General features: G+C 38.5%; 1 protein-coding gene across 1 annotated transcript in view; it reads right to left on the reverse strand.

The window, feature by feature from the left end:
• Nucleotides 1-6,585: 6,585 nt before the first annotated feature.
• LOC114685833 (immunoglobulin alpha-2 heavy chain-like) overlaps nt 6,586-16,606 on the reverse strand; it is a 29,827-nt gene continuing 19,806 nt past the window's right edge. Inside the window, 4 exon segments of the mRNA XM_037205919.1 lie at nt 6,586-7,145; nt 7,699-7,740; nt 9,155-9,484; nt 15,797-15,840. Of these exon segments, the coding sequence (XP_037061814.1) occupies nt 6,997-7,145; nt 7,699-7,740; nt 9,155-9,484; nt 15,797-15,840 (565 nt within the window). The 3' untranslated portion in view covers nt 6,586-6,996.

The raw sequence follows: 16,606 nt of genomic DNA on the forward strand, positions 1-16,606 counted from the left end.
CAGGAGGCACTAGAAGGAAAGCATCAGTCTGAAGAGGTAAACACACCCAGAAAAACACGAGGAATAAATAATCCAAGATCAGTAAATCAAAAGGGGGTACACTGTAACAACAAAATACTAGGAATCAATAAATACTGTTTGATAACCCTCAATGTCAATGGTCTCAATTCCCCAGTAAAAAGGCACAGACTGTTCCTAGGTGATACATCACTAAGGTGCACTGGTATTCCCTGAAGTACACAGGGAAATCTATGAAAGGAATTTAGCAAAGATGTTTTGTGATGATTAATCTAGAATCATGAATTATGTTCATTTTTCTTAGAAGAGTTTGGTGGGAAATAATGGTAAAATATTAAAAACTGGCATATTATTTTTCCAAGATCCATCCTTCTAGCATTAGAAATCATGATAATAAAAGCTACATAACTGACCATTTTTATTTGGTTTCAACCAAGCAGTGTAGTAAAAGTTTACTGTCAGTTCCTTATTTAGCAATGCTTCCAACTGAATAGTCTGGATCCATGAAGTCTTCTTAATGGCCAATTCATTTCTCCTCATTCAGGACACTTGTAGACGTCATGAGATCTAGGAACCCTGAGTTTGCTTTTTATTCCCTTGAGTACATACCAAGTGGCAGGATGCTGGTTCTACTGATACTCATGTATTAAGGCTGCCTGATTGCTTCATTCTGTTTCATCCGATCAGGTGCAGCTGTCTCTGCTAAACCCTTTTCATTAAAGGACTGCATTTCCTATTCAAGCATGTTTGTAGGAACGTGCTCTGAATCTTCATGAATATACAGAGAAGACTGGCCTTGTCTTTCACTCAATTTCTGTCTAGTATGATATTATAGGCAAACTAAACTTTACTGATGGTTACATTTGGCATTAACTCACCCCACTGACGCTAGTAATACCCATACAGTCTTTATACATCCAAGTTTTTGAGTCCTCAGTTCGAAATGCTTTGAAGGAATGATAATATCTACATCAGCCAACCTCAGGATCTGAAACCTACTTGGGCTTCACCCAAGCCAGATGCTCCCTCTGGGGAAGTACAGAAAGCAGAGAAGAGCATGACCATCTACTGCAGTTTATCTATCTTCTCCTTAAACCTTGGATAATATGTCCATGATCCCAGGATATAGACTTGAGTCATACAGAGCCAAAAGTCATAGTCAGAGCCCTGTTTTACTGTCCCATCTGAATATATATTTTTATTGCTTAATATAGTTTTTATGTCATGATTTCTATTTTTCTAGAAAGTCTTTAGAACCTAAATGTGAAGAGGAAAAAATATTTAATGATATAAATCCTTGCAGAATAATTTAAGTAAACAACCCTTTTTATATCAATTTAAATACTTCCATGTAGTCCTGAGTAGTGGAACCTATTAGTGCAGATTTTAAAATGTCATTTGTAAAATGGTTAGCTGAATTTCCTATTACCCTTCCAAACATCTTCATTTAGAAGACTTTTTCTCTTGGCAATCACTTAGGGATCAAGTGAATGGGGGTCATAATCAAACAGAGCTTAGCTTAAATCCTACCTATAAAGTCACTTCATTTATCAAAGTCTCAAACTTTTCATTATAAAATTGAGATGCTAGTAATGCATGCCTCTCGGCTTATTAGATTAAATGATAGATTAACATAGATCTGCCTTATAAAGCCTTACTCAAGAAACAAGGGCATCATTACTAAACTCATGAAAGCATTTACAGTGATGTGTGTCTTCATCCTTGACAGAATACTTCTTGACAGAATATGATTATACACATAACTTAAGATTTTGATGCTTTTATTTGTTTATGTGCTGAGTCAGAAAAATTGGTTGTCCCCTGAAATGTGTGTTTTGATTCTGTCAGTGTTTGAATATGGTTATATAATAGATTTTTTGGTACTTTATAACTTTTATAGGTTAAGATAGATAAAGGAAACAAAACTGCAGATAGGAATGGGGTCTTGCAGAGACAGGAAAATGGTGATGTCTGTTCATGGATGGCTTTGTTGGTGAGCTAATGAATTTCTTTTTGGTGATACCTCATGGACATTTGCCTCACTTCCACTCACAGTTCCTACCTGTGGTCTTCAGGTCATGCCATCGTTCTTTGTCTGTTTGGTGAAACTCAGTCTGACCTGATAAAGAGTAACTGATAATCATGTATTTCCCCGGACTTGGAAGATTTCCTAATGTATTGAAATAATAGTTTCATGGTAAGTGAAATGCCCTTTTAAAGAATCAAAGATTCGGTTTTGAACTTCAAACTCCTCTAGCATTTCTTTTAAAACATTCTATAACCCTTATTATTTTAAACTCATGCCATGCACTTTATATAATTTTATAATGCAATAAACTCAACATATCAAATGATTAGCTATATTTATCTTGGTATAATTTATTTGGGACAAAGTATTAGAAATATGAAATGGGGATGAAGAAAGATTGATAATAATGTAAAATGTTACCACTTTATATTGTTTTAAATGTAAAACCATATCTTTCTGTGATGTGTCCTGCAGTTTTCTAAGTTCTGTTATTTAGAAAACAAGAGTCCCAGGAAAGCATTGCTATCAATTTCCTGCATATTTAACTAGTTTGAATAAAAAGGAACTAATTTACATCATGAACTATTTTTCCAGATGTGAAATTCATCTTTTGCTTCCCAGAGAAGCACACTGTGAGTTTCCACCATTGGCTTGTCTTTCTAGAAAGGTTAATTGGACACAGAAATGATGCTGCAGGTTTGGGTGGAAACAGTTTCTATGCAGATCCAGTCCTGCATCCGTGCTGTTCTGAGTGTATGCCCACAGCAGCAGTGCCACAGGGAGGCTGGCAGGGAGGCTGGGGTGCAGCCAAGGGCTACTCATGGTAAAAAGAGTGGAGGAAACTCTCCAGTGTTTGTCTTGGGACAGGACCTCAGAAACTAGGTGGGGCTAACTCTGTGACAATTTCCTGTCTCAGTAATAATAGAGCTGCACATACTCCAAGCCCACAGCTATGGTTAAGCAAGACATCATCTTATCAACTTAAGCTGAGATGAGTGCTTGCTCCCTAGACTGCTGTGCAGAGACAATAGATGAAGCTAATCCTCTCAGGAGGCACCCAGCCTTGTGTAGAAGTTGGCTCTGAATACACAAGGTTATCACAGTATCTGATTCAAATGTTCCATGACAGCAGGCTGTGAAGGCTAGACTCAAACGTTCCATCTGTACATATGCTTTTCCTGGGCCTGGACAAATGAGGCTAAGTACCTGCTGCCTGCTCTGTGCCCAGCCTGTGCAACAAAGGTTGGAGATATTTTCTTTCTGTGTTCATATTTCTGAACATTTCTTTTCTGAGTCTACTCTCTCATTTACTTATCGTATGCCAGTATCTTCAACTGAGCCTTCCTCAGGCGACTCTGATAACATTTTCCTCCCGAGGTGGAGCTACTATTTAGTGGATGGCTTTAACACAGCTGAACTCAGAGCATTCTGTGACTTCCTCTGGGACATTGTTCTTGTCCACATCTTCATTTTCCTCTGCTACTTTGCTCAAGACACAGCCTTATTCCTTTTTGTTTTCCACTAAGAAAGTGAAGCAAAAAAAACTACTTGTAAACTTAAAACAAGCGTTGGAGAAAAGAAGAGACCCTTGATGGAATGTTAAAATTACCCTGGGGCTACATCTCTCCTTCTCTGTTTCTTCCTTGGGTAGAATGTCTACACAGTTCTGGGAACCAGATTCCAATCCCCACAGCACCTGAGCTCTGTGAACACCAATCGCAACAAGCTCAGCCTCCATCAGCACAGAGACCGAGTTTCAGGGCCTCTTCCAGTATGTGGAGTTGGAGGTTTTCTCTCCAGTAGCTGTGGTCTTTTGAAAGCGAGCAGATCTGGCTGTGGTTTAACTGCTCCTATTTTGTCTTCTAACACCTTAGCCTCATCGTGTGCTGCCCCAAACAGTGGTGGTTTGAGTTTAACCATTTTCCAGGAAGCAACCACATTGACAGAGCAGGTAAACAAAAGAAGCTTGAGAAAGTAAAAACTGCTATTAGACACAGGATATTGTCTCTCCATCTCCCTACCCCTAGCACTCTCTGCACAGTGCTGGGGCTGCAGGCTGCCCAGGTGGACTCCAGCAGGAGGTTGCTAAGAGGTTTGACACCACATGAGACACTGCCTGGTGCTATTGGCCAGTGATAACAGCCCCACAACGCTCTTGCTGATTGTCAGTTTCCAGCCACGGCAACTGTTTCCTTGTGCAGACATAGCCATGTCTCTGTTTAGCTGCCAGGAACTGCATCTGAAGAGTCCAGTCAGCTCAGGAGCAACAGGGAGGAGATATAAATTAAATTTCATCTTCTAAAGCCTGGCTATTCTTGTTTGTTTATTCCCCGTGGGAACTTCTGCTTGGTTTCACAGAAAATGAAGTTGATTGTACAAACCTGAAACCTTTTCATTTTAAGTTAAAACTATAAGCTCTAACTTGAGGACATGGGGATGGGTAAAGGCGGTGGGTAAAGAGGTTATTCCCTTCATCCACTCTTAGCCTAATAGCGAAAGAAGGTTTTCTCGAAGAATAGCCTATTTCCATCCTACAACAAATGCTATACTAGGTAAAAGCAGAACTGCTCACATCAAACAGCTGAGATCCATGTTCTGCCATTCTCTGTGGCATTTTAGGAGACCCCACAGTTCTCCCTGGCACAGCTTTCCCTTGTACAGAACAGAGATGTTCTGTCTATCTTACTCTGTATTTGTGATGCTTACTTGAGGTGGCACATATTTAATCCACTACCTGGAAAATACCATGACATCTGTGATTTCCACCATTAATTCACTCAGACGTCAACTACTTGGTTTGTAACTTTGCATGCAAACCCTAAGTTACTTAACTTTATGCATTATTCTAAGCATGCATAAATTTTAGTGTGGAACTAAAACATTAGAAAATAATAATATGATCTGTATCTCAAAAGCCAATGAAAAAGATTTTTTTTAATATTCTCATGCCATAGAAATAATGAATGAATATTTTAGGAAAAAGCTGTGTTTGCCCTGATTTAAAGAATACTCAATATGTGTATGGACTCAAACATTACATAAGATTCCATAAATATGTAAAAGTTTTGTCATTCAAAAGAAAAGCTGATATAGAAAAAAAAAAAACCCTAGACAATGTAGCCAGTATTCTATCTGTGAAATGTGGCTCCTGGTTCAGGATTCTCCCACAAAATCAGATAGTTACCTGCTTGAGGCTTTGTGTTGTGATAAAAGTCATGGACCAAGGAAGCTGCATAACCTCATTCCTGCATCAAAAATTACCTAGATTCCAAGAATCTTCTACAATTGATTCAGTCTATGCATGAATTTGAGTCTTAGGATGCTACTCACGTCCACACAGCACCATTAAGGGATCTACCATGCCTGAAACTCACACCCCACTGTATTAGTGCTCTCCCTGGAAGAGCACTTTCAAACCAAAGACAAATGCTCAATGGAGAGCGGAATCGCTGTTCTAACTTACAGCAAGTGGCACAATTATTACTCTTCTAGAGGAGATCACACTTCTAGCGAGAGGAAGGATGAGTGAGAAAACCAGTGGCTTGGAGTAATCATGAGGAATAAAGAGATGAACTCATAAGTTCTTAAGGAAATTATCACTAACTGTATTAAGGAAGCAATGGTTGTTTTTATATTTTGTGGTTGTTTTGATTTAATATTACTGAAAGATATAGGATATGTAGAACATGGATGTTCTCTCTCTATTCTGCCCCTCTCTCTCTCTCTCTCACACACACACACAGGAGATCAGAGAAATCTGGCTTTAAATTACTAGTACTGCTTCAAAACAGCGACCTTTAGTAGTGAGATTAACTCTCCAATCTTTAAACTGTGGCCCATAATTGTATCTATTTCAAAGGGCTTAGAAGATCAGGGGTTGCTTGGTGTATAGTATAAGGCATGATCCTATCGCACTCTGCCACTCTGCCCATGGAGAATAGAAATCACTATTGGTGCCTTTGTGTGAGAGTGTGCTATCTACTATCTCTAAGGCAGGGCCAAGGGCCTATGCCAGGGCCATCAAGGACTTGCTTGTACTTCCTGTTAATAATTTCCTCAACATACAAAGCCCTAGGGGACAGACTATTCTAACTTCATGTCACGGAGGGCAGCTGTGGTACTAGGAGTTCACTGAGGTCACTGTCCTCCATCACTCTTCCTCTCTGAAGTTCTGGAAGCTTTCAGGGGGCAGTCTGAGGATCTGAAAACATACTGCTGTGAAACATAGGCAGAGAGCTGAACACACACAGTTTGAGTCATGTTAGATATTTGCTCACTGCCAGGAGAAAGCCTAAAACCAAATGACACCAAATCTGATGGCCTTTAAGAGCAGTAACACGACTTTTTTTCAATTGCCTGTGGTTCCTCTTATACCTACTGTCCCAAGAAATGTCATAACCACAGACTCTGGACCAAGATTTGAAATGTGATTTTGGACTCTTGTTACCAACTGCCATTGGATGCCATGGCTCAGTTGTCATACCATATCTTCCAGGATTATGAAATGGAAGTAAAGATTGATAAAAATAGACTTCTGATTTTTTAAAAAAAATTTATTGTCTCTAATATGAAATACAATACAAGAATTCAAATAGTAAAGAAGGTTTTTCCAGTTGTCTAGAGTGGAGGCTTTCAAGAAGTTAGCTGGTTCAAAGGCGACAAGGACCATTGGTAGAAACTGCAAACTATGTGTATTAGAGCTGTGATGCTTCAGGCTCTTGGGGGAGGGGACTATTGAAGAGGATGGAATCAGAAGGGAGGTGTGCTCAGTTAGAGTTAAGCTGCTCAAATTGCTTATAAAAGTTTGAAAACTTGTATGCAATGACAGAATGATATACATGTGACTTTACAGAGGTCAAAGTTAGCAAGGAAATCCAGCTGGACCCCCATAAGGCACCTTTTGACAGTAAAGGATGAAAAGTAGCTGACTTGGACTGCCATTCACTTCCTTAGGACCTCTTCTTATTGCCACAGAGGGCTGCTCTTCTAAACAGAAAGAAGCTGACCATGGCCAAGTAGATCACACTCTTGAGGAGCAGGAGGAGGTAAGTGTAGTAGGCGGAGGTGCTCATGAACTGAAGCTGCAGCACAGGCACACCTAAAAGAGTTCTTTAATTAGTTCCACAGGCTCTTTTGACAGCATAGCACATGTTACTGAGGAGGGAGTAATAGGTATTCATTTTCTGAGGACTTATATCAAGTAACAGCTCTCCTCACCCAAAACTGAAACAACACTCACCATTCCCAAAAGAACCACTAAGAGGGGAATTGAATTTGGAAGTCAGTTTGTCTAAATCTATCATTGCCAGTAATAGTGAGTAACTGGATAACTTTTAAAACCTACACTTAACTTTTATTATGCTTTCTTTAGTGGTTAAAAATAATAGACATATGAGTCAATAAATTCCTTTGTTAAAATAGGTTAGAGTACATCACTGTACCCCTCATTAAAGTACACTTGTATTTGAGTTAGTAGTTCACCCTGTTGCTGTGATGTTTGTGTAGTGACACATTACTGTAAATATCACTGTCTGTTCTGTAATGCCCAGACTTTAGATATTTCTAAATTGATGCAAGGCAGTTCAAACATTGTTGTGTACAAAAGGAAGAGTACTGTAATGTGATACAAAGGCAAACATACTAAAACCTACCACTTTCATGCCGGCAAGTTGTAGGCTCAGTACTTATGGGAACTACAAGAAATGACAATAAGAATTTGTTAATTAATATGCACATTATTTGACAGTTCTCTTTCTGTGAATATGCATATATCCACATGTAACAGTACACATCATTCACTTGTTATGTTTCTGTATACAGAGAAGCAGAAATTCAAAAAGAATATTTTTTCTTTTTTTACCCTACAAAATATAGTAAACTTTCTAAAATAGTCTTCAAAGAAAAACAGCCATATCTTTACAAAACAAGTACCTTCCCAAAGCAACTGCTCAAAGTTCATTGATCATTGTAGTAGCTAGGGATCCCAGAGGAGAAACCCAGACAGTGACCAGCAAGAGGCTCATAGGTTTTATATGTGCTCATTCCTCATAGGTTCAGAAGGTCCCTGGGGCCTTGGGACTACTGTTCAATGCTAGCAGTTAAGACACACAATGAATTGCAAGACCAGCACTAGACCTGCTACACATTCAACCCTCTGTCTGGATGTGCAGCTGTGCACCTCACTGAATCAAGGGGATCCTTTGGGGTCTTGCATCTGAATTATTCTGAATAAATTGGAAAGAGTATGTATTCTTCACTGTACACCCCCTCCATGTTGGGACACTGACTAATTCTAGTCTACCCACTGATGTTCTTATTCAGGCCTAGATGAGCTTTCTGAAATGCATTGAAATGTCAAGAAATGCATTAATTATGAAGCATGCTTGCAAACAGTATCCTCATTTCATCTTTAACTATGATATATATGACAGTGATACAACAACAAGAGAAATCTGAAAATTTCAAGGCTGCTAAGTTCACTTTTTTTTTTTTTTTTTTTTTTGTTAACTGGTTTCTAAGGTAACAGTGTTTTGGGATTGAACTTTGTACACAATAAGATAAAAGTAAATGACTTTGCTTGCTTGGTAGAACATTCCTAATTAAGTCATCAAAAGTGGAACCTCTGTTTTAGCATTATCATGTACTTAGCTGCCTGTTGCTTTAGTGTGTCATTTCTTTTAATAAAATTAACAATTACTAAAAAGGAAAAATAAATAAATAAATGGAGGAAGGAAGGAAGGGAGGGAGGGAGGGAGGGAGGGAGGGAGGAAGGAAGGAAGGAAGGAAGGAAGAAGAGAAAGAAAAAAAGAAAATCAGATTTGGATGTTTTGCATAATAACAATAGATGTGGAAAAGCTTAAGCCAAATTTTCACCTTTTTAAGCCTCTACCATCTTAGTACTTTAGTAAAGTACAATGTAAAATATTTTTGGTTGTGAGCCTAGCCTTTAACGGCTGAGCTATCCCTCCAGCCCATGTACAATGTAAAATAAATGCAATGGCCCTGTTAAATGTCTTATGTTAGTTTTCATTAACACATCATAGAAAAACTGGGTATTTTCAAACACATTTTCTAGAAAGCTCTATTTCAAAGGACATATGCACATACCTTTCTTTATTGGAGGAAAGGAAATCTCTTGATCAACTCCTTTTTTGTTGTTCTCATGTTTGACAATACATCTGTGCTCTTTATACATTGACTTTTCAGTCACGGTCAGCCAGCTAAATTTCATGTATGTGTCATTAGTCTTCACTGTATTCCCTTCCTGGGATTCCAGGATCTTATTACCATCCTTTTCTTTCCAGTATACCCTTATAACATCAGGGAAGAATTTCTCAAGGAGACAAAGGTATGTCCCAGCCTTATGGAGATTTGTTTCAGCAACAGAAGGAAGAAAAATGGTAGGCTTTGGGGAAATGTCTGCATCAAGTTTTTTGTCTGTAAGATAAAATAGAAAATTAATAAAGATGATAATAATGAGGATAGTAGTTATTATTGTTGAGACATAGCCCAATGTAGTACCAAACTTTCTGTGTACCTGTAGATGGCCTCCTCCTAGTCTGCCCAATCCCGATCATCCTACCTCTGCCTCCAAAGTGCTAGGATTTAGACATGCATGACTAAATCCAGTCACTCAAAAATAGTTATTACATAAACACAAACACTGAATGGTTAAGAACAATTTATTTCTTCACACCACCTTTGTTTTCTTAAGGTGAAGCATACATTCATCTGGGTGGATGGATGGGAGGGAAAGAGATGGAAGTACTTCTATGGTCATTGTACAGATGAAGGTTTCTTGTCATTTCTAACATGCTTCCCCTCCCCATCCTTTGTTACTTTGTTCTCTGGCAATTTAGTGCAACACACTGCTTATTTAGCTGACTCTATATATAGCTTATATAGCTGCTTTTCTTATAGCTCAGTGGAATAGATGTCGGGAGGAGGCTTTCAAGTTTTTCTTTGTAACTATATGCAGTCCCTTATGTAATGGGAGTATCCTTCCCTGTGTATTACAATTCATCAATTAGATATGCTAGCTGCAACTGCAGATCCCCTTCTCAATTTTGAAGTTCTCAGGGGATGTCCTAGTTGATCTCTACTTTTAGAAAGCATTTTACTCTCTCATGAGAACCACTCTGGGTTTTGGAGTTGGGCATGTAGCTGTACCTCCGAATTATCCCTAGTATATTGAATTAAGATGCTTCAATCTGAATTATCTCAACAGATAAATTCCTAGGAAGAGGTCAGGGAAAGAGGAGATCTTCCAAGGAAGGAGAAATAGAATATAATGCTATAAAGAGATAAAGAGGAATCTAGAATAAGATTAAATAGGGAGGGGGATGGGAAGGCAGAGTAAAGGAGGGAATGCAGGTATGAACAACTAACACTAAAGAGCCTTCAAAAAATCACCTGGAAATCTACACCTGTAGAAGCTTCCTAAACATATACTGATATGAAAGGAATTTAAATGGAATTACCATATAAGGGGAAGAGAATGCCTCAACAAGAAGTCTTATGCCACCAAGCAAAACCTCCAGTGCCAGGAATGAGCTATATCTTAGTGAGCATTGGTTAAAGGGGTCCTACAGACCCCCACCTCAAACATCACAAGATATTCCCAAAGCTACTGGTTACTCTCCATAACCTGATGCTAAGGCCCTATTGCTGAAGACATTACCTACTTGTATCATTAAAGATGGAGAAACTGAGCCCAACTAAAAGCTTCACCCCTTCTGACTAGTGTTCATGGTACAAGAAGGTACTCTGTCTGATATTAGAGGAGAAACCCTACTGCCTAAAACAGTAACCTGCTTGCCAGATATAATGGCAAAACTATAGAACATTTTATTGAGTAATCAATCTTTTTGTATTGGATTAAGGTCCACTCCATGAGATGTAACCCACACTTGATGCTGCTAAAGAGGCCAACACCTGAGACTAGATAAGTCACAAACCAGGAAAAATCACACTCCTATAATTCTGCTAATGGAACATAGCAATAAAATGACTGCTAATGACATATTGCTATACTCATGGACCAGTATATTACTCAACCCTTATTAGAGAAGTTTCTTCTTGAAATAGATAGCAATTAACACAGAGATTCACAAATGGACAATGTTCAGAGTGAGAGACTTTGGAACACTTAGTTCTAAATGAGGATGTTGAAATCTAGCCTATTCCCTCAAGGCTCAGAGATCTATGTGGAAGAGGAGGCAGAAACATCGAAGAGCCATAGGACTGGGGCTTCTGTTTAGATAGTGCCTTCTATATATGACAGGAACTTGCATCCATGAAATTTTAACAATATGGTCACCTAAACAAGACGTGCACAATTACAACACCAGTTGAGGTTCAAGCATGGGTGGGGAAAAATCTCACAAGGCCAAACTCCTAGATTAGCTACACACAATGAATGGATGCTAAGAGAAGGAGAATCGGTGTTCTGTAGGGATGGGCCCCAGATAGGTCATGTAATCTCAAGTGGTTAGATATAAACACACACACACAGAGACAGACAGACAGACAGACAGACAGACAGACAGACACACACACACACACATATGTATATGTATATGCATATGTATATATATAATGCTAAATAGATTTAGCAGGTTGTATTTATATATACATATGTGAGCATATATATTTATATAACAATAGTTATGGAAGAGTCATGAATTTGGCAGGGAGTTGGGAGAGTTCAAAGAGGAAGAAGGTGAGGTGGAAAGAAAGTTAATACAATCCTCATGATGAAATTATCAAAAATTAAAAAAAATACTTTATAAAATTAGAAACAAAACAGCATTTCACAACTTCTACTAAAACTTTTATTGATTAACAGTAAAAATCCTTCTTTTTTGTGGGATTTTTTTTTTTGAGAAAGGGTTTCTTTGTGTAGTTATGTATCCCTGGCTGTCCTGGAACTCGCTCTGTAGACCAGGCTAGCCTTGAACTAATGGAGATCTGCCTGCCTCTGCCTCCTGAGTGCTGGGATTAAAGGTGTGTGCCACTGCCACACAGATAACAATAAAAAATCCTTTAAAAATATATTTAGAATCATGTTTCTTGTCAAACAATGAAATAGCTTGCTAGAGAAAAGCAAATGACTCCAGATGGGAATTTTGTGTATGTAAATAATATGAAGATTAACTTCCATTGTAGCAGTTAGAAGTCCAGTTGCATCTCCCAGAAAATTTGGCTGTAATGACAACAAATCACCTCTTCATGGTAGAGACAGGGCTCTCTACGGTTTTTGTGTCTGTTATGGTTTGGACAATGTACCACATGCTTTATTCACATTATCGATTTCAGTTTTCACATAATCTTGCTGTTCTCATACCCTCATCTGTCTTACTTGTTAGGAACTGAGCACAGAGTCTCCCATGATCTCTAGGAATAAGTGGAAAAGCCAGAGACGCATGTCAGAGTTCAAAGCCCAGACTGGTTCACAGTGCACTGGACCTGGAGAAAAGGGAAGGCAACTGTGTATTGAGTCCATTATAGACTTGTCTGGTTTCTTGTTTCTTTTTTGTTTTTGTTTTGTTTTGTTTTGAGACGGGGTATCTCTGTGTAGCAGTCCTGGCTGTCCTGGAACTTGCTTTGTAGACCAGGCTGGCTTTGAACACACAAAGATCCACCTGTCTCTGCCTCCCAAGTGCTGGGATTAAAGGCATGTGCCACCACTGCCCGGCTCATAGACTTGTCTGTAATAATAAACCCCACACCAGTGTTAAATGATTTAATAATGACTTCCATACATTACATATGGATGCTTTACAGAAGTCTGAATGTCTTCAAGCATTACTAGGATGTTTGCACAGTGTTCCTCAGCATCAACATTTGTAATTGCTTCAGAAAATCTTTCTCACAGCCCTCTTCTTTCTAAACATTATCACCTCCACTCCACTATGGCCATGTTTTGCCTTCCCTCAATTTCTTTGAAAATATATTTGTTCACTATCCACCTATGACAACACAATACATTCCTCTACTAAACATGGAGGAATTCTACAGTGATTCAACCCATATCAAAACTACCACATTAGTTTAGAGCCCTTGATTCTTCTGATGACAGGGACAATATGATAGTCTGGAATTCTTACAAGGATGAGGCTTGGGTCCTGACTTAACTGAGTCATAACGAGTTCTGAGATTGAGCAAGTCAAACAACTTCTAAGTTTCAGCTGCTTTATTTTTCATAAAACCTCTCTATTACTGAAAATCAATTCAGCCTCACTACCACAATGAAACTAAAATAAATGACTGCTAGCAACAACAACTTAATTTGCTGTGACTTGTGCTGGAACAAAACATTGTCATTCCATGGGGAAAAGCTTTACTATTAGTCATAGAAATGGAGGGTTTGGTTTGCAATTAAATCTAGGTCAAATGAGGAGAGACCGTCATCTACAGTTTAGTTTTCTATGGTATACCCGGGCTCCCAAATCCACCATCACAAGAAACCTGCTGCTCTAGGATGGCAAAGGGAGATGTGTTTAAGCCTAGAGTGTATGCCGGTGCAAGAAACACTTCGTTTCTGATGTTAAAACAATGCCTGTGCTCCACTCAGAAGCACAACACACGGGAATCAGATCTTTTACTGAAAGTTTGGGTACAATCCGACTTCCTAAGTCACGCCAAATGCTATTCTGCGGTTGTTGGCTTAGCTCTTTCTTGAAAATCTAATGAAGTAATATCAGGGGGGCTGGTCTTCAAAGCCATTTTAGGACACTGTTATCTACCTGACCCCATAGACTGAGTCCAGGTGTGTGTGTGTGTGTGTGTGTGTGTGTGTGTGTGTGTGTGTGTGACATCAAATGTTATGATTTAGTTGCAGTATCAATGGGTTTGTTTAATGGCCACTTTTCATTTCTCAAAATGAATGTTGGAGACAATATCCACTCAATATCCATTTTCCTTCTGAAGGAGATGTGCTTTGAAATGTTTTTTCCCCAATTTTCTTTTTTCTTTCTTTCTCTGTGTATATGGTGTGTATATGTGGAACCTGCAAATTCCTGTGTGTGAATTCAGGCACACACTTGTCTGAACGTGGTAGTCAGAGACAGCCTTACTTCAGTCCTCACCTTCCACTCTGTTTCAGACAAGATCTCCTTGTTATTTACCATTCCAGATTCCAATGTAGCAGGCCTGTGGCCTTCTGGAGCTATCACTGCCTCAGTGCCCTGCCTTACCTTAGGAGCACCTGTGGACTTTTAGACTGACTCTGGGGACTGAAACTCAGGTCCTCACATTTATGCCACAAGCACCATACCCACCAAGTCGCCTCCCCAACTACTTCTCTAATTTTACAGTGGAAAATTTACCACATTTGAAAATTGGTGTGCTTCTTTATCAGTCAGTAAAACAGGCATTGTACTATATTTTATTTTAACCTCTGAATATAAAATTGTGTTCTTCAGTTATTCTAAACTCTTTACTCATGTCTCCTATGCCAGAATAGGAAGAACACAGCTTCCTCAGATGTGGACAAGTAGCCTGACCTCTCTGGACATCATGGTCAAACCAGGAATCATTCCGAGGATGCTGAGGCTGGAGCTTGCAGCATCTGCACCCCTGCCTCTCTCCCTTCTCTACTCTGCAGAATATAAAGAAAAAGTTCCTGTAGGCATGGGCTTGTGTGTCAGGGCAGAACTCTTGGACAAATTTGCATCTAATACTCAACATCTGACAATATTTTTGTTACTATTTATATGAATATATAAAATTGGCTCTGCTGGTATTTAATGGAGAGAAAACTCAAGCAAAGCCACTGAACATCTAAGTGTAACCAGGAGTCTAAGACTGAGCACACTCTGCCTTGGAGCTTGTGCCATGTTCACACAGGCTGACAAGTTTCATTTCACTTTTTCAAGATTTTCCTGATGTTTCCGTATTTCCCCCTTAAAGGGCTGTTATTTATAAATCAGTTTTTAGCCTAGAATGCAATTTAGAGTTAACTGAGATTTCTTTTTCAGAGAGAAATAAAAGCAATAATCATGTATTTGGGCATAGTTACTAATAATTAGACAACTAATGTGTTCTTATAAAAAGTCAAGATGCAGAAAACGAAAATCTTGGACAATATGACAATCCTAAGCTTCCTTGAGGGAAATAATGATCAAATAAAGATGCAAATGTGTAAAGAGCCTTTTACATGGACCCTGGACAGATGTGGCTTGTGTAAACTACAAATTCTAACTGAAATCTCCAGATGATATTTCAGGAATCAGAGTGACATAAATTGTGACTTGTCACAACCTACCCTGCAAGGAGTCAGACAAATAAGGAGGGCATTCATTCATGTTCTACAGCAACTTACTATCATTTATGATCAAAACCAATAATAATGGTTTTCCAGTTTGTCTGGAGAATGTAGCACTAGTTGCATTTCAAAACAGAGAAAAACTCCATTTTGCGGACTCACTTAAAAGACTTTTTACAACAATATCCTGAAACAATAATTTACACAAATAGTCTGTGCACATGATCCTCAGAATGACTTCCACTTCCCTTTTGTATATGCAACTATTCTAAATACAGAGCTTCAGTGTTTTCTAGATAGAGAGAAGAAACCATTTACAAAGTAGTTTTTACTGTCATATCCAATAATCTGTCCTGAAAAATGACTCAGGTTAAGAACATTGTAGTCAGATACAGTATCTCATAGTAGTTTTTGGTCTTTTTATACAATCATATATATATATACTTTCCATCACTAGAATAAAGCAGAAAAAAGTTACTTACCAGAAGGGATTACTATGAGCTTAGTTCCTTCTGCAAATACCTTGCTCCAGCCAGAGCTATCACAGTGCTCACAGCTTCTACAAAAATCTATACCTTCTAAAAACATGTCGTGATAAACTGATCTGGGTTCCTTAGAAATCCACTGAATATAAATTGTGTGACATCTGGTAAGTTGTACGTTTCTTCACAAAATAACTTCATACAATGTTTTCCCTGGAGGTAGTGATAACAGAAAATAGACGGGGTGCGATTGGGGAAGAAGAGAATTGGGCTAACTGGTCCACCAACTGCTTTTTTTTTTTTTTCAAGTAGCTGGGAAAAATATTCTAAGAATTGTTTTGTTTTTAATTTCCAGGAGTTCAGTTGTGTTGAAACTGCTCAGTGTTTGCATCAAAGGAATGTGTTTTCTGTTCTCACAAGCACTCATATTTCTTCTTAGGAAGAAGGGAAATACTTCTGAAAAGAGGAAGCTCTTTGAAAAACATGACCCAAATTACGTATGTTCATAAAGCTGCCATTATTAGTTGCCATTCAAGAACCATTATTGTAGCCATGTTAATGAAAAATGTAATCTTTAATGCCTTATTAGAATAAAGAAGGCTAGATAAAATTACATCTGTAAAGTATCATAAAATTTTAATGATTTATTAGTTTGTTGATTGATTACAAATATTATTTTAATTGAAAATTCCAATTTTCTATTACTCAGAACGGTTGCTTACCCTATGGACTTTACACAGCTTGACATGTTCTCAGTCCCTCTTCTCTACTGTTAGTCTTTGTTCCAAGACCAAGAGGAGAATTATCAGA

The sequence above is a fragment of the Peromyscus leucopus genome, chromosome 5 (genome assembly GCF_004664715.2).
Source record: "Peromyscus leucopus breed LL Stock chromosome 5, UCI_PerLeu_2.1, whole genome shotgun sequence".
Taxonomy (NCBI): domain Eukaryota; kingdom Metazoa; phylum Chordata; class Mammalia; order Rodentia; family Cricetidae; genus Peromyscus; species Peromyscus leucopus.